Source organism: Python bivittatus, unplaced genomic scaffold (genome assembly GCF_059951505.1).
Source record: "Python bivittatus isolate LINGU-HERP-01145 unplaced genomic scaffold, Pbiv_v1 ctg000670_np1212, whole genome shotgun sequence".
In the NCBI taxonomy this organism is placed as follows: domain Eukaryota; kingdom Metazoa; phylum Chordata; class Lepidosauria; order Squamata; family Pythonidae; genus Python; species Python bivittatus.
In genome coordinates this window covers 1,589,890-1,614,016 of record NW_028277094.1, presented here as the reverse complement: position 1 = coordinate 1,614,016, position 24,127 = coordinate 1,589,890, and the positions used below count along the sequence as shown (strand labels likewise).

The window sequence follows — 24,127 nt, the reverse complement described above, 5'->3', positions numbered from 1 at the left end:
CCACACGAGGAGGGAGGGTGTGGGAAGCTTTTCAGAAGGGACCCTCCCTAGTTTTCTGGAGAGTAAAAGGAAAGGAGGGGAGAAATACTCTCAGTCTTGCAAGATTGATGTCAGCCCTGCAAGGCAGTTGAGACAAGAAGTACAACAATGAGTCCTAGCTCTATCTTTCTTGTTAGGTTACATTAGCAGAATCTTGTTAACATCTGAAGAGCAAGGGATTAAAAACTTCTGCCTACAGAGCAGAAAAACAACCTCTCAACCATAGCAGAACACAGAAGAAAAAAAAAAGTTGGGATGCTATCTCTTTTTGAAAGTAGTATGTAGTTTGACCGTCTGATAATTCAAGGATATATCCTGATATGAGATATGTTCACAAGTATGCCCCCACAAAGGCAAAATGGTTCACCATCAATTGGTCACAGCTGCACAAGACCTGTAGGGGTAGTTTTGCCAGTATGCAAAGATGGCAGCCAAAAACAATGACATCAGAAGGCTACTGTAGAGGAGGCTTTGACATGCTCAGCACACCTTCTGCACACCAGAAGGAGAACATAAGAACCCAACAGTGTTCTTGCACTAAAGCTGTTTCCTTCCCCCATTCTGTGGAAGCTGTTTTCTTCCCCCATTGGATAGACCCAGTCCCCATCACTTTGCATTAGATTGGAAGGATTTCTGTCCAAACTGCAAATGAGTAAATTAACGAAAGAGGAGCTATGAGTAATCAAATCTGGAAGTATGCATTTAATTAAAATTGAACACCAAGACACAGCATTGTCGTACAGATCCTCATATTAAAACAAAACATTAAATTAAATTAACAGACAACAATTTGCAATAAGCAGCATTCAAACCCCCCCCCCAAAAAAGGGGGGGGCTTACAAAAATATAACCACTTTGGCTCTGTTACTGCTTCATGTCTAAATGTATCCACTGCTGTGTGAGCATCAGTTGTTCGCATTGATGGCATCTGAACGTGCTGGGAGTCAAGCATGATGTTTCAAATGGAGGGACGACGAAACGTCTGGCAGCATGAAATGCTAATGTGTGACACCATATTGAAAAGAGGAGTGGGGAAAGGTAGTTCCAAAACACCCCATATTTTGAAAGAATCTGACAGCAAGCTCTGGTGATGGTTTTGCAGGGGATTTTCAGTCAAGCTTGAGGTTCAAGTGCCCCTTGCCCACCCTGTGAAGCCATATACTGTATGGCTGGAGGTACTCTAGTTTCTGCTAAAGAAAGGTGAACTTGGAGGTCACACATTTCCAGACTGCAGTACAAACCAAGAAGTCCCCAATTCACTGTTGTGCCATGAATTCACTCTAGTGGGCCTTCTGCCTAAGGATAAGCAATCTGTCCTGTCTCAGAAAACTGTTTCAAAAGATCTGAAGATCTGAAAAGCAGAATACAAATAATGTCAACTTTCAGCCCCAAGACTTCCTGCAACTATCAAGATTTTGTCTATGTATGCATGTGTGTTTGCATTCCCAGATTCAGCAGGATGTACTAAAACTTTAGTAAGACTATTAAACTATATTAAAAGGATGGGAATTCTTTCTTAATTTAAAAGGAATTAAACTATTACATCTGGGTCAGATACCCTTTGATCTGGTCACAGTGATTCACAGCATGCTAGACCATCACCACCCACCCAGTGCAACTCTTACACTGGGAAGATTGCTGATGAAATGAGCTGTAATTCATGAAAGCTTATGCATTTTAATAAAATGTGTTAGAAAAGCTGCTACCAGACTCCTGGTTCTTGGCTACCATAGACTCTCCTCCTACAATGTCCAGAGAAAGAGAGTTAGTTCAGCTTTTCTCCTATTCTGGAGGAAAATGAGAACCTAGCCATAAACAGCAATCTTCCCCTGCAAGGATGTTCTCGAGTTTATTTTATATTTTATTTATAATATTTCTATACTGTTTCTGGCCAGGAGACTGTAAGTGGATATGTACAATTCCATGAACTTCCCAGGCAACATGGCCAGTGCTAAGAATTCCGGGAGCTGAAAGACACCTACAGGACAGAGGAGGCCAGCTTAACCATCGTTCCTCTTTGAGGAAAAAAGATAAAAAAGAGGGTTGGGTAATTAAAGCCCTGGGCCCATCAGCCTGACGAAACTTTGAAAATCTTTCATAAGCTTGCCCTAGAGAGGAGGACAGGTCATCTCCTTGCAACTGTCTCTTAATCTCTCTGATCGAATACACCCACGCTCAGCCATGCTATGTTTGTCCACAATTTACTGGGGAAATGACAGTTTATTGGAGAAATCACAATTAGATGGATTTGTATGACTCAATAAACCACAGAATACATTTAATAACACACCTTTGCTGGTTCAACCCAATTTGGTAAGGTAGCATCAAACACTTTGGCTTACTGGATTGAATGAATCTAATTTATTTCTTTTCCTCTCTTGTGCAGGAGCACACCCACATCTGCATCAAAGCATGGGTTAAACCTGTAATATTTCAGAACTTCAATCCAGGGTCAGTTGGCCCTTGAGGCCAAGTGTATGAGCACATCAAAATGAGGTGAGAATGAGGCAGTGAGTTTTCCATACCAGTTCAGACTGCAAGCAAGGCCTCTCATTATTTAAGGTTTCCTTTACAACTTTTTGTTTTTTTGGCTGCAGGTCCAGCCTGATGTGCTAGAGTATTTTTATTTCCAGAAAGGTGGGCTTTTAAAAACAATGATGCTTTAAAAATAGAATGCTTTTCACTCATTACCCGCTCAGGTTTCTACCAATTCATTCTGGAAGCCCAAGATGGCAGGTCAGATTTCAGGACCTTGGACAGAACAGAGAGAAAATGGAAAAGGGCACGGATACAATACTATTCCTGCAACGAGAGGAAGAGTATCAAGATGTCAGGGTTATGTCACCTGCGTCAGTCCCTACAACTTTCAAACAGACACACAAACATACAGACAAAAATCTTGAACCTGCAGAGAGCGACCATGGGTTCCTAACGGCATATTTTGGCGACTAACCCCCTGCTGCCATATCAGAAATTAAATTAGGAGAATTATATTAACTATGCAGAGAAGAAGAATACATGAGAAGCCTGAAGACCAATCTCATTTTCCAAAATAATATCTTTTGTTAAAAGAAACAAGAAGATCAAAAACTAAAAAGGAAGAGGATGGGTCAGATTGTATTCACACACACACACACACACACACACACACACCCCTCCTTTCTTCTCAGAGGCCTGTTTATAATGGCTGATTGATTTCATGACATCTTCCATTCCTTTTAGAGGCTCAGCTATGGGAATGATTTGTCAGGATTGTAAACTTAATACTTTTAGTGAGCTCCACTCCAGCGACCTTTATCTTATTCTGCAGAGTTGACCGCCTGACCCTTTGGATGTTTAGGATCACTAGGATGAATGTAAAAATTCAGAGGGGAAGGGAAAACAAGGGGAAAATAGAGGAGGAGAGATTGGAAGGAAACCAACGGAATAGAAAACCTCTCAAGCCGCTTGGTGTTATATAGTATTTTACGCATATTTTGCTGGGTGCTGTCTTTTTCTGTTTGGGCTATATCATACTCATGTTCGTTTGGGAAACTGCATTACACTGAAGCCACAGCTGCAATTTTTTGCATGTCAAGGAAATCCCAATGAATATGAATGAAATCCCAATGAATCCCAGAGTCTGCTGGAGTTGGGCAGCCAATAAATTTAAACCAACAAACAACAAATGATGGAATTGCTCGAGCAGTCTCAAGCAGCCTTTCCCAGTCTCTCATTCAGGTATGTTGGATCAGATATCTAACCAAGGCTAGGTTTGCTGGGAATTATTGAAGGCCAGCACTTACAAAGATCACCAGTTTGGGAACAGCTAGGGTAAAGATTTGGTTTTAGAGCTGGGGAAGGTAGGCTTACTTTCTCTCAATCCCATTTATTTTGCAAGATGTTTGGAAGGACAAAAGAACATGCTTTGAACTTTTAATGGCATGCATCTCCTTCAGGAGTTGTGTTTAGCTTCCACTCTTTCCATCTCTAGGAAAGAGGTCAACGCTTCCATCTTTCTCTAGATATTAGATGTTTATACTGGTAGTTGTTAAGTATATTTTTATTTTGGACTGTGAGCTGCTTTGAGAGGTAGAAAAGCAAGGTATAAAAATGTGATAATGGTGGTAATGATGATGATGATGACAATGTGGTTGACTGCAAATCCAGAATAAAATGTTAATGCTGCTGCTGCTGCTTTTAAAAACATTTCAAATTTCAAATTCAGGTGAAGGTCTGGAGAAGAGTTGGAGGTTTTCCTCTCAAAATCAGCCTTCTTGAAACTGCTCTTTTCCAAGGGCTTTTAACAGAATGGATTCCTCTTTTAGCAAAAGCTAAGCTAAATGCAACCAATATTGTGGCCTGATAAAAAAACCCTGAGGCACTGAACCCCTGGTTTGCTTCCACCCAGTGATGCCGAGAATACATAGATCTAGAGGATCATATGAAGCACAGACACTAGGATTCTGTCTAATGTTGGCCCTCAAGGTCAAAGCACACATTGAAGAATCAGCAACCCTTCTCCTTAAATTGTGAATTAGAATTTCCCACCTCCCTGCCCCCCCAAACCCATGTCTTACTCTTGTCTAATGTTTCTCCATGGATAAACCATCTCCTGCCTGTGTCTACAAAGAGACAGAGAAAGATTGCTCCAAAGGAACAAAGAGATCTGGCTTCTGTTATATTCTCAGTTCAGTGAAGCATAAGGCAGATTGTATGTCATCTTCCTACTTCTAGGAAATGCTCAAAATAGCTAAGAATCAACTTCAGACAGAACAAATTAAAACCGAAGCAAAGAAAACTGGAATAACCAAAGCTTTCCTGCCGCTAACCATCCCCTGATATGGAAGCATTTTCACAGGGGCAGAATTAGATCATTCCATATTTCAGATTAATGGTTTTACTGGGCATGGGGCTTCTTTAGATCAGAGGTGAACAACTTTGAGCCCAAACTGCAAGTAGCTTTGGAAAGCTGAGATTAAATTGTAATGACCATGTAAAAAGGGGAGCAACTATTAATCCATGAATGGAAAGCCAGCACTGGCCACTCTTCCTGCTCTTTTCTTCCTCCCTTTTCAAAACAGATATATCCCTTAATAGAACTAAAGGGCTATATCTAGTGATAGTCTGCATCCTTCCTCTTTACCCTGAGGCCAAGACAAAATTTGTAGCAGTAGTTCGCCAATGCCTTCTTCTTAGGTCTGAGAGTGACTGCCTCAAGGTCATCCAGCTGGCTTTGTGCCTAAGACAGGATTAAAACTCATGGTCTTCTGGTTTCTAGCCTTAACCACTATACCAAACTGGCTCTCAGGTAAGTTTACTGTTAGAGAAAATTGGAGGCCTTGGATTGCATTGCAGGTGTGTGCTGAGCTTTGAAATGTGCTGCCTTGTGGACAAGGCAGCCTAGCGGCCAATTCAAATGGGTGTGTATCTCTGTGTGTACGCACTATGTACATTACACAGATAATCGAGGAGCTTCCTTGAGCTTATGTCTGTTAGGCAAGCTCTAAAATTAGCGCTAAAACTGTTCTTCCACTGTTTCTATTGTTTTAATGTTAGAAAATATAAAATCTTCCCCTTGGCCAATTTTCTGGAAGGTTGGGAGGTAAACAGCAATCAGCAAAATTATCATATCCTTTGTAGCCCTGAGAGCTTTTTATAGAAAAGGAGACAAAGAGATTTGTTTTGAATTCTTATGGTTTCCTATGGCTAGAATACTAGAAAGGTTTCACATGCTGATCTCCAGCAAATCCTCAAGGCTTTTTGAGTTTCATCCCATCAACTAACACTAACTTGAAATGATTCAAAAGAAATGTAGTTCCCATTCATTACATACCCCAGTTGATAGTTCCACTCTAGTCTGCAGATGTGAAACCCCGTGCAATCCAGGATTGATAGGAATCTTAGCCCCAGCTATTTGGTGGCCTCCAAACTGAGGGAATCTTCTTTAGAAACCCTGAAACCTGACCACAGATCTCATAATTTAGTAGCCAACCATCCTTTTTCCTAATTAAAAAACAGCAAACTTTGAGCAATGAAGGAGGAACTGTATCACAATTGAGCAGTTACCTGTTATCAAATTACAAAGCAGATCCCCCTCCCTACAATCAAAGGACCAAACAGGGAGGGGACTGACCAGCTAACAGGTTTCCAATGACCCGAGGGGAAAATTTCTTGTTCCACTTAACAGCCTCTGAAGAACGCTTCCTTTTTAATCTCATCTTAATCACAAAAAATCATTGTCCTGTTTAACTAGAGTTCTGTCACATATGTTGGAGAATCCTATTTACTTAGATGCTGCTAGAACGTCTAACAGTAGCATGATTGTCTTTGGAAAGAAATTTCTTGAGATTGACTTTTCCCCCCTTTCTTTTTCTTTCTTTTTTTTTTCTGAAAGGGAGGGGGGAAAGGCAAGAAAAAGGAGAAGGAAAGAGATCAAAAAGCTAACTTTAATAGATGTTTGACTAAGGTCAGGCTCCTAGTAAATGGAACGCTGGAGATGAAAGCAACTAAATATATTTGGCTTTTGATCTCAGCGAAATCCATTTGGCATTGTTTAGCTTTTTATAATGCTTCAATTTTGTGAGTGATATCATGGCCAAGATGAACTGCCTTCTATTTTGATCGTTTGGGGTGTTTTGTTTTTGTTTCAAATTAATTGCTTTTGTAAAACTTTAACATCTAGTTTAGGAAACAAAATGAGCAAAGAAAGTAAGCTTTCTAAGAATACAATCAGGAGATCTGAAAATGATTGCAGCCAGCCATCTTTATAGGATACCAACCGCATCTTGGGTTGCGTCTACAGTTGGGGGGGTTCATTATCACAGAAATAATATGAAGAGCATCATTTTCCTATGGGACAATTTTGGATTAATATCCCTACATCTACCGTTTGGGAGAAAAGACACTCTACTGGAGCAGTAGAAGAAGAGTAACAGATTTGTTCACCACAGTTCAATCACTTTGGGGAAAAACAGAGAGATGTTTTTGCATTCCTAAACATATATGATGATCTTTTACACAGAAAGTAAACTGGCATGCTGCATAAAGGGAATTAAAGGTGAAAACAAAATTCATTTGATACTTCCCACAATCATTTTAAAACACGGCACTTCGATGCAATGTACAACCGTTTGGAAGGATGAGAGAAAAATATATTTTATCGATATTATTTTCTCAGTTTCTTGCAGAAAGAATTCCATTTTAAATGCTCACATTGTTGTTACCAAACTGATTTATCACCAAAAAAAACATGTCATTGCTAAGGTAATTAAAAAAAAAAAAGCTACATTACTATACTAAATATAGTATAGTATATTTAGCCAATGTGGCTTGAATCTATCTATCTATCTATCTATCTATCTATCTATCTATCTATCTATCTATCTATCTATCTATCTCTATTCCTATATTTAAATGAACATCTTAAAACAATTTTTAAACAGCATAATAGGCAAAGAAGACAAAGACAAAGATAGATAGATAGATAGATAGATAGATAGATAGATAGATAGATAGATAGATAGATAGATAGACAGACAGACAGACAGACAGACAGACAGACAGACAGACAGAAAGAAAGAAAGAAGTTGGGGAGCTTGGCTCAACACTATTGCATACTACATTTCTTGAATTCATGAATCAAAGCTTCTCACTACAAAATGAGTCCCTGCCCCAAAGCATCTGGCTACTTTTAACTGCTTTGTACACATAAAAGAGATCGCTCCATACTGCCTGTCTCCTCTCCACTGTTGAGGTGATACTATCAAAGGACAAGTCTACACATTCTATACACACATTCTACACACACACACACACACCCTGTGAAGGAGGCTTGATTCCCTGACACAGGTAAGTTCCTGAAACCTGCCGGGGTTGGCAAAATCTGAAAGTTGTAGATAGCAGTCCACCTTGCCTCTGAAGATGCCAGCGACAGTTGCTAGTGAAACATCAGGAAATCTGTTATCTAAACCATGGTCACTAAACCCTGAAGCTCATCACTATCCAACAGATACCGACTGTGAAAGCCTACCCCAGTATATTGCAGATAAAGAGTTACTGCATTTGGTATACCTGGCACTTTATATTGCCTGTATAAAGCTTTCATGCAAATCATCTTTGGCTTCCCCAGGGACATTCAGATTTCCAAGAGCTTCAGTGCGCCAGCCTGGATTCCTCCAAGCGTGCTCACCTACCATCCGCCTGGCTGCTGACCATCTACTTCTGTGGGAGGGGTCAGGGAGCCATAACCAAGCCACAGAGCTAAGACTGGGGAAACAGCTCTCCAGGCTGTGAAAACACTCTCCTCCCTGAAATCCTACATTATTTTGCCTCCTCTACAGCCAGCCCTGATGCCGCCGTGAAAGCAGGCAAGGAAGGTGCGAGCTTAGCATTTTTGCCTCCTAATGTACAGGAACACGATATGGAAATATGCAAAACAATGTTTTATGAATTAGGTTATTAGTATGAAAATCGAAGGGCATTCCCCATCTGCTGGAACAGGCCATGTGACTGATTTATGCCGTGGAGGCTGAATTATTGATACAAATGCTTATATATTATATTTTATATGGGGTATCATGGGATAGGACCATCTGGCACGGAGACATCAACATGCGCACCTTTGACTGAATAAACATAGCAAGCAGATACCACGGCGAATCACATGGAGGTGGGTTTTGTTATCGAGTAACTGTTGTTGCTTGCTGAAGTTTTCTAAGCACGGGCACGCAGACACACCCGTTCAGACACAAAAGCTGAAGATAGGCTAGTAAGTGCTAGAGATTTTCAGGAAAGGATGTGTTCCTGGCTGCTGTTCTTAGAGGATCAAAGGGTTCATTCTTGAAGTGGAAGAACACGGGTGGACAGTTGCTAGTGAAACATCAGGAAATCTGTTATCTAGAGCATGGTCACTAAACCCTCCAAAGTTGGAAGTTGCAAGCCATGTTCTACAGGACTTCTATTAACCTGGAGAAAGCTCACCCACAAAGCTGAACACACAGGCCACTCCAGATGGGGGCTTTAACGCAGAATTTTGCATAACTGCTTCTGATGGAGGTCCTACACAGGAATGCAGAGTTTCTTCACGGCTGAGGAAACTGTTTATGTGTTGGAGGCTACACTCCCCAAAGGGTGGAAAAACTACATTCAGTAGGATCTTTTTTCAATCACACATTTAATACATTCCCCCTTTTCTCACATTTACTATTAGATAACAACCATGTTGAGGACAACACTTCCAAAAGCTTTTGTGTTGTTAACTTTTGCTTATGTGATCCTGTCCTAATAAGACAATAGGAATGAAAAAAGATTATAAAAATATCTGCTTCCAATTCAGAGTAGACAATAGACAAAGGGCCTGAGTTACTATAAAAGAGCAACCTGTATTATCTATATACTACTAAAACTCTCATTGTGTTTATCTGTTTGTACCAAACAGTACCAAACATTTAGTCCAAACAGTGCATTAAACTGCAACAATTTTTGAATCAAGGTACCTAAAATCCGCTAACTTAAAAATGCATAAAAAATCCGGGACCCATTACTCCCGTGGAATTGAAATTTCCACAATGTTCAGACCAGTTTTCTTTGCAAAGTTGTGGATGTTGCAGTGTCCCCACACTCATGTGATCATGATTTCTGATGCTCCCTACCCACTTCCCACAAGCAAAGTTAATGGGGAAGCCGGCAGGAAGTCAGAAATTGCTCCTGCTCCCACTGCTTTTTTGCCCACCCACAGTCATTCTATTTATCTGTTTAGGTAAGTAAATATTGACTTATTATTAAAGTTTGTTTGTCACTACAATTATTTTCCTATTTATGATATATACTCTTCTTAGATGATCATGTGTGATGGACTGGAATGGAGGAAGGGGGGTGAAAACGGTGCTCTCGTCTCCAGAGCAACGCTCTGGAGATAAGCGGAGGAAGCTGGCGCATCCCTAAACGTTGCAGAAGATAGTAGAGACTTGCGCCTGGGAACTGCTGGTCAGTCTGAGAAGATTTCTGTAAACAGGTGCTGGCAAATAAACCTTGCTGATTGAACCTGCATGGTCTCCAGGAGTTCTTTGGGCTAGGCCTGACATCATGGGACCATTCAGCATTGAGGTAAAAAAATATGGTCAGCCTAAAATTTAATGTTCATTCTGGTCACATAAGACTGCACTACCTTTCTCTCAAAGGATGATGACCCAACAGGTCACAGGGTTGTCTAGTTAATACTATGGTTCTTCATACAACCAAGACCAAGTATTGGAGGTTTTCTGAGATCCTTGCCCAGTTAGAACTTCAGTAACACCTAGATGACCTTGAATGGTCTTGAAAAAGCTAAGCAGGGATAGACCTGAATGAAACTACCAGTGAAACTCAAGACCATAGGCCAGACTGTGAACACACACACACACACACACACCTTATCTTGGAAGAAGTTGATCAGAAATCACTTCTGTGCTGCTGTCAAGAGAATATGGCTGTGCCCATGTTGTCAGCAGGAGCTAAATCAAGGGTAACTTTACTTTTAGCCATTCTGCTGGGCTGAAAGTAAACAATCATTAGTGGTGATCATAGTTCATGGGGAGTTATATCCTTGGTTGCCACTGTTTTTGTCCCAGCATGGCCCTACAAAGCCATCATCAAGCCTCTGGTGCAATTATATCTCAGAAACAACTCCCCCCCCCCACTATCAACATTTTGTTCCATCCCTTCTATTGGTGTTTCTCCAGGAAGTGACCCAGGATATTTTTAAAAAATGCATTTTAATCTTTTTTTTTTTAAAGCCACTACCTTTTTCTCTTTATGTATCTTGTTTTGCTTTTTTAAAAGTACCCCCTGCTCATATTTTATGCATGTATTTTCAGAAACTGGCTTGGGATAAGGCAAAATAGGCATCTTCCTCTAAATGAATCTCTTTTTGACATTCAGGGCTGCTGGGCTAAGCACAGTAGTCTAAGTATAGAAATCAAAAGACCTGAATCAGTATAATGCAATTATCTTTTTTATTGGCTAGATAAGAGCTTGAATTCTATTTAGAAGACAAAAAATAAAATCACACATAGCTATGATCTTGCAAGTTGCTTGGGAATAAACTGGGCAACTTAAAAAAAAAGATGTATGTATCTATCTGTCTAATAAGTTCAAGACAATGTTACAGACTCTGCCATTTTATTCTCACAACAGCTCTATGAGCCAAGCTAGGGTTACACATCACGGCTAGTCCAGTTACCCAGGAACTGTGTTCATATAACACTCCTTTTCTACTCAGTCAAAACCTAGCAACTGTATTGGCCCAACCTGCTAAGTTGGTTAGTTTTAACCTTGCCTAATTGTGGGGTGGGGTGGGGCTTAGTACATTGTGTGAACCCTTAAAATGAATTAACTCATTACCTTGTGTGTTGTGCGAATGCAGTGAGTGAGTTTCGTGTCTTACTAGAGCCCTGAATATGGTTCCTGCAGATTTAATCTGACACACTTCATTGGTTCTTGAGAATATTTACCATGGAAGGCGTACTCTCTAAATTCCCTCTGAATATAGGTCAGAATAGCTAGAAACCAGGCCTCCCACATGTGGAAAAACATTCTGATGTATCCCTTCTCCGAACACTGGATCATGAAAATACAGCTTATTCTTTCTTCTCCTTTTTCCTCTGAATTCACTATATTTGCAAGTCTGCAGCAAAGCATATTATCAAGTGCTCATTTTAATGTACGCTAAAAAAAAATTCAAGTAAATTAATATTGATTAAAGTATTCTTTTCTTTCAGAATGCAACATTTTAAATTGTCAACTTTAACTGTGGAGGTGGCCTTTCTACATATTCACATTTTCATAGCTGCCCCAGGACATTTTGAAGTCGAGAAACAGGGTAAAAAATCAAAGGAAGTACGACGATGTGCCTAAGGACATCCAACAGTTTCCCTCTAAATAAGGATGTCCAAGCTGTTTAAGGGACAGGGGGAAAAAAAGTGTCCATTTGGTAAGAGGGAGTAAATAAAATCTTAGAGAAAGTCTGAAAGGAGAACACATTTATTATTTTAGTTCATCGTCTGAAAGCATGGATTATTCTTATACTCAACATGCATAAAAAGAACCCTGGAGAGAATAAAATGCAATCATTTGCAGTATAAACACACTTTCCAGCTTTCCTTTCCACATCTGCCCTGCACCTGGGTGAGCAAATTTTAAAGAATACGCCATCTTGATGCTACAGAGCCCCTAAATAAATAAATAAACAAACAAACAAACAAATAAATAAATAAAACACCCACCAGCCAGACGGCGACGTCAACTTCACCATTGATTAGTGATACGAGGAGATGTGAGATTATTTGCAAAGGTGATATAAGCAATTCTGAGACCTCAGAAGGGAAGAGAGAGACTTGAAATGGAATTAATGCAAATACTCCTTGGACTTGTAGACTGTATTTAGTCTACTGAACAATCTCTGCAAATATTGATTGCCAAGTTAAGCTGGACGATAAGGAGGAAATGTAGCTTGACTTTCTTTTTTCATTACCTTGAGACAGTTTGCTAATCAAACTCGGATAATGACTGTTAATAGATAATTTTGAAACATGTTGTGCATACATATGACTGATGCATAGTCTGCATTTGAACAAAACAGATATGGGGCCATTTTAAAATTTAATTGTATTCTTTTACAAATGCCCACCTCTTATTTAATACCCATTAGCCCAGATTGGGTACATTACCGCTAAATGGTGCATTATAGATTATATTCACAAAAGGAATGGGTCAGACCAAGGCAAAAAATTAAATTTGATTTACATTTAATTAAAATTAAATACAGTTCATAGGATTTGCCTCCAGTCATGTATTTAATTATTTCTCCCTGCTACCAAGTTAAACGCTACAAAAAGTTAACAACTTTGGGAGAACTTTAGGGCCAAACGATATTTCAATCAAAGCTTTCGGGAGTGAAATGTGGCCCTTGGATCTCAGCCCAAGATCTAGATGTGAAGAAAAGAAATTATTTTATGGATCCCTCTCCATAAAAAAAGTACAATGAATGTGGTCTGTAAAAACCATTTCTCTAGGAATGATGCTAAGGTCATCTTTGCATCTCATTCCACCTACCTTTGTTAGATCCGGTATATGACATCACCGCAGAAAAGACATATTGTCCAAGAGATAAAATTATGGAAACATTCTGAAAAAGCAGAAATCTACTTCTCAAGATGTATATGCATCTTTGCATTGCTCTTGTGGCCATTTCAGTGCAACGGATATCAACATGGGCACTTAGACAAAGCTTCACTTCTCCCCCATCCAATGAAATAAATAGGAGTAAAAAGGTTTAGAGTTTGATTCAATTGCACCGCCCCCCAATTCTCCAAATTCAATGAAGTAATTTCATCATACGGGACTTCTATTGAAAACAGACAAGACGCACCTCTTTGGTAATTTCACTTCAACTTTTATTTTCCATAATGTTAAAAGCGATTCAACATCAAACTGGAGCCCTGATGACTTGCCAAACTATGTTTCAATCAAGGCCATTGTTTAATTTATAAGACATCTTCTCAACCAGTGCATTTGAAAGCAATTAGCAGTTTCTTTTAATCTACGCAATTTTTTTAAGGTTAGAAAGCCAATTATTTAATTGCAAATTTATATGAGAGGGAACAAAAATTGTTCCCAGGTTCCAGGGTGTTTTTTAAATTTATTTATTCTTTGATGATTATTATTACTTTACAGACCTAATGTCAGAAACTTTCAAAGGTGTTCATGGGGGAGACAGGATTATTTGCAATGGAAAACCTCAACTGTTACTAATCAGGACATTTTGTAGTTGGAGGAGGAGGAGAAGAATATATGGACAGCTTGATTCCTCATGCTTTATCTGCTCACATTGTATTCTGTGTCACTGAAAACACTGTAAAACTGAACTCTTCTTGGGTTAGGATTTTTTTTAATTGAACTATGATAAACAGACAGTATCAAGTAACTAAATAACATATGTTTAATTCTTGGTCTAGAAAGTTGACTATCAAATGTCTACTCGTTGGTTTGAAGGTGAAATATGTAGAATCTGGACTATAAAAAGCTTTCCTCCTGTTTTTTTAAGCAGGAGAGGGAATATTTAAATATGACAGTCCATTTTCATTCCCGTAGAATGAATATTCATTTTTTATTTAAAGACATTCTAAAATCAGTATCTGTGATTTGGAAACAAAACAGTGACTGGTATAAGCTTCTTCATCCTTTCAGATCTGTAATGTATGTCAGTTTCTGGAATGATTGAAGGCTGGCTGGAATTTTTGGAGGTGATAGTTCCAAAACACTGGATACCCCAGACTCAGGAAAACAGGTACAAATTTAAAGGAGGAGCTGGAAACATTTATGGGTTTGGGGCACATCTCCTTACATTGCCAAAATCTCATAAGGTCTCACAAAAAGACTGTCAAAATGTCATGAGATTTCAGTATCCTTTGTGAGTTCTCAGATCAACTGGATTTCAGCAACAGAGATTATGGAATCTGTTGGAGTTCTGTTAGGTATCCCAGAGACCACGGGGAAGTCCTATTTGAAATATTAAACAAAAGCAGGGAATAATTTGTCCTTTTAAAACTGTTCAGCCTTATTCTTTTGAGATATTTTATATTGCATTTTTAAAATTGTTTGAACACTGTACACAGAACAAAGTTCTTAGGTGGTTTAGAAATAATAATAATAACTATTACTACTTGTAGTACTAGTAGTACTAGTAGCTGAAGTAATTATTTGCAAATCAGCCAAGACTTAGCTTGGCTGTTTTCTTGCAAACATTTTGTTAACCAGCTAGGTAACATCTTCAGTGAAGAAAACAGCCAAGCTCAGAGAACCCCAAGGACTCTACAGGTCAACCCTGAGCTACACATATTTGCTTCTATTGGAGCCAAGACCTAATTCAAATGAACATTTTGATGAGTTGAATTTATTGGATTGTCTAATTGGATAGTCCGATTTGATAAACAGTTGGTTCAATAAAACTGTGCACCCATGTAAACTTCACTGCACCTTTTAATGGATTTGAAGCTGTTTGGTTTATTTATTGGTTACCCTTGTTTATTTGTTATTTCTCACAATAGGGGTGATACGCAAACAATGAACCAAAGATAATAAAAGTAATAAAAATAATCCATTAAAGATAAAATAAAAATATACATTGAAAGAAGATTGCCTGCACGCTAATTGGTTATAACTGAACAGTTTCTGCAAATGAAGGGTTTTCACAGTCCTTAATACAAGGGTATGTATCTTCTGGGCCTCTAGGGGTGACTATTCCATAATATGGGGGCTGCTACAGAGAATTTCTGTGGCCCTAACCAAGTCCTATAAACCTCACTAAGGGGAGACATTTTTTAGCAGGTTGTCCCAAAATATCTGAATTGGACAGGCAGAGCTAATTGTGGCAAGGCAGTGCCCAATTAGATTGGACACATCAAATCAATTCGACAATTCAATTCAAAGGTTCATTTCAAAAGGGTAATTTAAGTTACCTTACAATTAAATAGTGCCACATGTCACTTTTTCCCCTGCAGAGACAGAAAGTAATATAATTTGCATTAGAGTAGATCCATTTACATTTTGATCTGGATCTTTATTGATGGCCACTGTCACCCTACCTCTGTTTATCTGAAATAATATAATTTCCTGCTTGGTCAAAGGCCACAGAGAGAGGAAAGGGAAGGGATTAAGAGAAATACCATGGATATAATAATGGTACTGAAATGGCAAGAGAACTGAACAAAATCTCATCTTAGCTACTACATTTATTGAATGACTATAAAGGTTAGGATTAAAAATACAACTTCCATGGACTACAAAGTTCTGCTTTCAACAAGACCCATCTCAACTTTATCACAAATACACAGGGACAGGGGCAACAAGATCTATGACAATGAGGGATCATCACCACCAGTCAAGATTGTGATTATCCACTGGCTTGACATGTTGTAAAGCCAAAATGAACTGCATCAGCTTCACTTAATGGGCCATCTTTGAACAAGTATTTCCAACAGAAGAGAAGATCTATAGCTCAGGATTGAACTGTGGAACCCTTGGTGCTCCCTGAGCTTGGCTGTTTGCTTGCAAATGTTTCATTACCTGACTAGGTAACACCATCAATGCTAGTGACTGTGGGATTTGCTCTCTGTTTATGTACAGTAGCTTGTCCTGCCAGTGTCAGTGGGGGTGGAGCGTCCTTGGAGACAAAGAATCAAGCAGAAACAATACCCTAATCAAGGAACTACCAAGGAGCCACGCTGGAAAGAAGGGGATGGAAGAAGGACAGCCCCAAGAGTTATACACTTCAATAGAAGAGAATATATATAGCTCAGAGTTGAACTGTGGAGTCCTTGGTGCTCTCTGAGCTTGGTTAAGCTTGGTTAATTAAATCTTGGTTGATTCGCAAATGGCTACTTCAACTACTACTACTACTACTAATTGTTATTATTATTATTTCTAAACCACCTAAGAATGATGCTCAGAGAGCACCGAGGACTCCACGGTTATATATCTGCTTACAGGTTTCTGACACAGCGTTTCAGAAAGAATTCAGATAATGCTCCAGCAATTTTTTGTTCTGGGTATTACTTTCCCATGTCTGAAGATAAACCCAAAAAGTTCTGCTTGTGAAACCTGACGAAAGGTCATACAACTAAGATTTCAAGAAATCTTAGAACTGTAGCATAGACTGGGAAATGAACAAACAGTCTCAGAAGAAGGAAATGCTAAACCATTTCTGTACTGCTGCCAGTCAAACTACAAGAATCTGTCTATGCCATAACTCGGAGTAAAACTCAGTTTGGAATCCTTCCCATTCTTCTCAACTTCCAAGTGTGATCTATCCAGGTCGGTGGCTATCCCTGAAATATCTCTCAAACTGCTGGAACACAAAAAACATGTTTTGCAAATGAATTTAACACCTAAACAAGTCCATGAGAGCCCTGGAAAAATGCACTTCTTGAAGGCTCCTGGTCTTTGGACAAGAAGTGGTCATTAAATACAACTACTATGATCATTCTCCATGTATTCAATAACGTTCCTCCTCCAGGATAGCAAGAATTAAAATCTGGCAGCAAGTCTTGGAGGTGTTATTAGAAACATCACCACCACCTTTCAGCCTCCTCTCTATTAAATGGAAATCAGCCCTGGTGGATTGTCCATTCAGAAAGCGTCGAAGAATATTTTCAAGAGTAGATATGTAGTAAAGTACATTTCCTTTACTTTATGTAAAGCACATAAAGTACTTTACAATAGTAGTAAATAATAATGCTAATACTACTACTAATAATAATAATAATGCCTCTTTCACTGTCAGCATGACCATAATGTAAGCCTAATTACCACCAGCATTAGAAGCAGCTTGTGGTTTTATATTACATTGAGGTAAATTACACTAGAATTAGTGTGGATTACTTTTATCAAATAGGGAATAAGCTGTTAATTAACTCCCTGCTGAAGCAATCTCTTTCAGAGCTTGCAACTGTTATTAGCTCTAGATTAAACTGTTGAATTAATTTCCCACTTACTTACTATTTCAAGAGGTTTTTTTTTTTTTAAATTTACCTGGCAGCAGCTTTAATGAGAAATTGTATTAGTGAACATAAATTGTTTTCCCCCCTTTCTTTTGGTGGGGAGAGTAAACAGTTTGTAATAATGTTTATGCAGTCATTTTGTTTGAACAAATAAATGTATACACACACTCACAGTTTTTAATTAGCACGCGGCTATCAATATATTAAATCTTGAGATTATATTATGAATTTCAGAGAAAACAAACAGGTAATCCCCATATTTAAAATGGCTTGCAAATAGAAATAAATACTACACTGATAAAGCTATTAGGACAAAGATAGAGAGATCATGTCCTTCATTCACATCTCAAACTAAACCTAGGAATCTGCAAATCAAATGTATATGATTTTTTTTTTAAATTATTTATTTGAACAGTGCCAAGACCTGCCTGCCAGTTTTAGAAAAGTGTTCTTCTCCTGCAAAAGAGGCTTCTGTTTTTCTCCCCTATTTTCAGAAGATAGTGGTGGTTCTGAGTGTGTCTTCGAAAAAGCTCTCGAGGAGGAATTCCTTGCAATGGTGAGAGTGTAATTTATTTGTCGGAGTGATTGAAGGTATTTCCCATTATCTCCTTTTCTCTGAGATTTATATCAACCCAAGAAAGAAATTGTAGTCTCATTTTTTCCAACAATGGGAACATTATTTAGGAAAGAAGTCTGACCATCAGCATTCCAGCAGGTCAAAACTTCTGGGTGACTCGCAAAGTTGCCAGATTTGTTGTAACCGCTAACAAGTTATATGTTCTCTATTTGTGCAAGGCGACAATGAGAAGTAGGGTGAATGAAATAGACTCTGAGAGTTTTATCATGTTGGTAGTTTTTCTCGTGGAATGCATTTTAATTTCGCCTGTGTGTACATCATGGTGTTTTATTTTTCTGTTTTGTGATGTTTGCTTTTAATCCCGGGTCCTTTGGACATAGATTGATTGTCCTCACACTCCTGATATCTTCCCCTGCGATTGCATAAAAGTGTGAAAAAGCAGGGAGGCTGCAAAATTTCTAGTGAGATGATTGTACAATGAAAGACATAAAGCTGCATCCGATTGCTTGACCCTCTTCTAAAAAGTGGGAGAACGTTTACGATGAAGCCTATTAAAATACAACATTCCACTGGTGTTTCAATTACTTCTAGCTTCTGTTTACCAAGATTTAACTACTCATGCAAAGCTAAAAAATAATAATAGCAGAAAAATAGCAGAATCAAAATATGAGAGAAAGCAGCATCCTCTGGTAACCAACATCGCTTTACAGCCTTTTAAACTGAAAAAATCATTTTCAAAAAGAATAGGCTTAACATACATCTCAAAAATCCCAAATTCCCAAATAAATGCTCTCCTCCCCCCCTCAAATTACTATTTTATTATGATTTCAATTAGCAGTTTCTACTCTTTCTCAAAGATACAAATGGCTTTTGCTTTTTCTCGGGTAGAAATTATTATAGAAATACCAACAGGAAATACAAAAAAAAAAAAAACCCTAAGCAAATATCAAGTTGGAAAAGCATCATGTTTCAACATGTACTCACTTGAACGGAGAATACAGAACAAGTTCCACTTTTTGTAAAGTGTGCAACTGAGAGATATTTTTGGACCATCTTGACCATCTTCATTCTACCATCCACTAATTGCTAATACAGATAAGCCAGATGTGAGAACTACACAAATATCCATCTTTTTCCATATGAGATTAGGCCCTGTTTCCTGCAAATTTATTAGGGGGGAGAGATTATGTTCTTACTTAAAGCATTCAGCTGGGACTTATGGAAGGTATTAGGTTACAGGTGCACAGATAACTCTGTCCAGATGATGAGGTTACATCTGGAACCTAAACAATAATTTTGTTCTTGGCTGCTTTGTAGTGTAAATCACATAGGTCAGAAGGAAAGGCTTAACTCACAAGTAATAGCACCATTTGGGCTTGTCAAAGCCCAGCTAAAAGGTCCAGGATTTCAAAATCTGCTTTCAAATGAATGTGGCAGCATGCTTGATTGGACGCCCAGAGTCATTGAGTGTTGGGCGGCATACAAGTTTAATAAATTATTATGAATAATTATTGATTTCGCTAACGCTAGGAGCAGTTGGAAGCAAGGGTGGGGACAATTGGGAATTGGACCTTGAAATGAAGAGGACCTCCTTGGCTCAACAAGAATGGTTTGCTCACAACCATCTCCATCAGGTGCAATCCCCTCTGATTTGAAATTCTGCCACTAGATCGGCACCAGTGATATCGGGACAAGCAGGACACAATGGGAAACTAAAATATGTATGTGATTGTGGAATGGTCATACGAGAAGACATTGCAGGACTTGTGCGGTGCTCTTGCGTACTTTTGCCTGTTGATAAAAGAACAGGAGAAGTGAGCAGAGCCTCAGAGCGGCCTGTTTAATAGTCCCATGTCAGAGGTCTCACTTTAGGGACAAGGGCTCTGAACTCTCACCTAAAACAGTGCAAGAAAGGCCACATCTTTTATGGAAACCACAGTGGAACAACACCACATTACATGCAAAAGGTCTCAAATCAATCCCTGGCATTTTCCAGGAAAATGATCTGAAATGCTGGAGGGTTGATACCCACTGGCAAGGACAGCACGGAGCCAGATAAACCACTGATCTTACTCAATATATGGCAGCATCTGACATCTTTATATAAGGAGTGGGAAATCTGCATCTTCTTGGCCAGAAACAGCCCACAGCCAAATCTGCCCATTGCAAGCATATCCAGTTCTTTGAAGAGAAGGAGTGAGAGAGAGAAAAGGGGAGGAGAAAAAGAGAGAAAAATGGTGCCAGAGAAAGGGGAGAGAGATACTAGAAGGAGAAAGGATAGCTGATTCCAACCATTTTGGATCCAGGTTCCACCCATCATTTGCTTCAGTCCTGCCTACCTCTGTAATTCAGCTCACAGATTACTCTCGTAGGAATGTATTCCTTGGATGGAAAAAAAAGGTTGTGTAGAATGGCCACCCTTATTTTTCCTCTTTGCCATGCTCTCTCTGGGCCATTTAATCATGCAGATCTTTCATTCTATGTATCTGTCAATCTCCCCAAGTTAGACCTTAATGCTGATAGGACATGATGGAAACAGACCATTCTGATAGCTCAAGTAACTTCATGAGTATCTATTACAAGGCTTCCTATACCTACCTCACCCTTGAAGAGCATAATTCGAGATTAAGAAATCATGAAAGTTGGATTTTTCAGCAGGGGTGCAAATCTGGGACGTACAGTCTTGGATCTATCTCTCAGAACTTTCAAAAATTCCAGCACATTATTTTTAATGTGATAGAAGAAGGAAATTATATACTACATGGCTGGAAGAACAATTTTAAAAAACCTTCAATTTTAATACAATGTTAATTCAATTGTCCTGGATCCACTTCTTCTGAGATTATGGCTTTAGCTCATTGTGCAAGGATGAACTGGGGACCTGGGAAGGAATTGGGTACCCTTGCTTTTCAGTTTCAACAATAATAAACTGTGCATGTGTCCCATAATATTGTTTAATATTCTCCCATATAAAGAACTGTCCCATTTTGGTTGACCTAATAAAAGCTGTGCTCCCAAAGGGCCTTTAGAATTGTTCCAATGTGGTTTCCTGTGGCCGATAGTAGAAATAAATTCCTCCTTTTAGTCAACTCCAACTGAAAGTAACAAATCAATTTCTTGGAAAATCACACTCAGGGGTGACAAGATAGATGAGTTTGTGGATAAAAGAGTAGCCAATACCAAAACCACATGCTAAACATAATAAACTTTTGTTGCAGAGAAAAGAAATGCATAAGTCACAAAAGATACAAAGAGGAGTAAACACCTTGTATTTGAAGAGTCTTGAGCTCTGCAAACTTTATGTGGGTTTCATCATGGAAAAACAAAGTTCTTATGTCTGTAAAGAAAAACATGGTTAAAAGCATTTATATAGTATGGAATGGGAATACTCTACTTTTATTTATTTATTTATTTATCTACACAGGGAGATGGAACAGGAAAAGGTGGGCATTTCAGATATGGAAACCATTCTTTCTCAATGTGGCCATACTGGAATGTGTCCTGGTTATACTGGCTGGAACCCTGGTTACAGATGGATATTAAGATGGATATTAAGCAGAACTTTCTGTCAGTAAGGATGAAGCTAACCTTTGTCTTAAAGCCAAATTTCTGACACGTGATATAGAAATGTTACATGATATAGCTTTCCCAAAATTATACTATTTCAGAGTTCAGGTGAAAGAAGATCCATTGTCATATGTTCTCCAACATCATTAGGACTTAAACCAGGAAAAGTACTGGGCAGTCTGCTTTGAATAATTAATTTGGCTTTCTTCATTACCATAAAGATTTATAGAATTGTCACGCAAATGATCTCTCACCATTTCCCCCCCTTATTCTCTTTATGTCAGTAGAAAAACTGGAAGGGCCACTTCTATGAACTCTTCAAAGGAAGAAGAGACCCTCCAATCATAAACTTGGAAGAGGTCTACTGAGTCTATCTCCCTGCTTATTGCAGGAATCCAAATTCTCCAAATTTTATGGGCACGGGCTTCATAATTAGCAGTGATAATAAATAATTCTTTACTTCTTTTATCTTAAGAAATGGGTTCTTCTCGTTTTAAGTTTCTTTTTTACATACAGCCATTAACAGTGGTAGCCACATTATATGCATGAACAGGCTATCATTGTTCATCATCATAGTGGAATTGACAGAATATATTTTAAGACACTGTGAGCAATTGCAGCTGCTTTGAACAACACCAAAAGAATCATCATCATAATTGTCATCATCATCATCATCTTCTTGAAAAGAAACCAGCAAAGCAATCCTCCTCCAGAGTGAAGCATCTCAGAAACATTCTCAGAAAAATTTTAAGGAATAATGGTTGAACTGGACTCTGCACTAAATTACTAAATAATGGTCTAATATCTTCATTCATCTTCTGCCACCCACATGGCTGCCCAATATCCCTTTTTCTACCTGTTTAGATGCAATTCCCACCATTCAAATTCGTATTTACCAACTATGGATAAAAAACAAGTTATCTAAAATACTGTATTGCAAATACTGCAAACAAAACTGTTTAGTCAGGATAGCACACAGATCTCCAAAACAAAACGCTGTAGTAATACATTTCTAACCACCTTAACAATAGATTATACAATATGAAATCATTAAAATGACAATGGACCCTTAAAACAATTGGCCATATGCTTGTTGGTAGGTTTGTCACCAGTGCTACGTTCACATTGATTGACCTCTGTTTGTCAATGGAAAGATATTTAATTCAGTTTAAGCAGAACTGGAAAAAAGCAAACACAAACGTATACTCTTATCTCTTAATCAATAAAAAATGAAATAACAAGCCACGGGTAGTGGTGATGAAACAGTCTTGAATTTGAAATGTTTTGAACTTGGAAGATCCTTATTTCAAGCTCAAATCATGATGTTTTTAGTTTGAAATAGCTGTTCCAATTTCACCAGAATTACTCCAGTGTTGTTCCAGCTATTCTGAAAGCATATGAAGCTCTGATGTGAGCTGAAAATACCTGTTTTGAATTCAGAAAAGGGCAGTATGAAGCTTAGAACATTTGAAGAATAGTTAAGAGGAGTGTTAAAATACTTATAGGGAAGCTGAATTTGAGGATGGAAACAATTGAGGGAGGGAGGGAGGGAAACTAACTTCTTTATCCCTCCCTTCCACTCCCAGGTCTGGAATTTTCTTCTTAATGCAGTAACAGTTGTGAAAGCAAACCTGCTATGGTGATATCTGCTTTACATCCAGACTGGATTATTTTATGGTTATTTTATGCAGGGAGATCTTTAAAAATGGTATTTAAAGCCTTAAACACACTTTAGTTCCAGATTAGCCACCCCCTCCCTTATTGATTGGTCTCTGATGGAGAGGGACATCTCAGCATCCCAACTGTGAAAGAGACAATTAGGACAACCGTAGGGCCTTCTCTATGGCCACCCCAGAACTCTGCAACTCCAAGTTTGCAACTTCGTCTGCTAATATTCTTCACCAGACAAAGACTTTGTTTTTAGAAAAACACTGAATTTTGGATGCTAACTGCAGCATCTTCCAATTTTATCATTTTTATTAAGGATTTTTTTTGTGTGTGTGCATGTGTAATTGTTTCTTCTAAGTGATTTTAGCCTTGTACTCCCTCCCACCTTTTAAACTCTTTAAATTGTGCATTGATCTCAGATGTTCTATAAACAGCCCTGAGCAATGCACTGGGCTCGGAAAAGCAGGATAGAATTTTTCATATGAATAAATAAATAAATGTTCATTGATCCACCCTGAACAGCAAACAATTTTTGACGAAACAAGAACTCTCTCAGCAGTTATTTGTCACAGCTGGGTCAGAAGTCTTCTTCATATCCCTGGCCAAACCAACAGCTATTCTACTGGTTTACAACGTATAGAAAGAAGAACTAGCATGGCTTCTTCTATCATCCTAATTAATAATACCTAATTATGATTCACTACCCTTTGGCACGTCTGTTTCCATACTAGTCACCATCAGCAATTGCTCCAACTGACTC

At 38.6% G+C, this 24,127-nt stretch overlaps 1 protein-coding gene across 6 annotated transcripts in view; it reads right to left on the bottom strand.

The window, feature by feature from the left end:
- DACH2 (dachshund family transcription factor 2) overlaps positions 1-24,127 on the bottom strand; it is a 284,826-nt gene that overhangs the window by 96,174 nt on the left and 164,525 nt on the right. For 3 of the 6 annotated variants that reach the window (XM_088151649.1, XM_088151653.1, XM_088151650.1), the window contains exon 3: positions 21,398-21,469. The exons of the other annotated variants lie outside the window; for them this stretch is intronic. In XM_088151649.1, the coding sequence (XP_088007775.1) occupies positions 21,398-21,469 (72 nt within the window). The remainder of the gene's footprint in view (positions 1-21,397; positions 21,470-24,127) is intronic. 6 annotated transcript variants of the gene reach the window in all.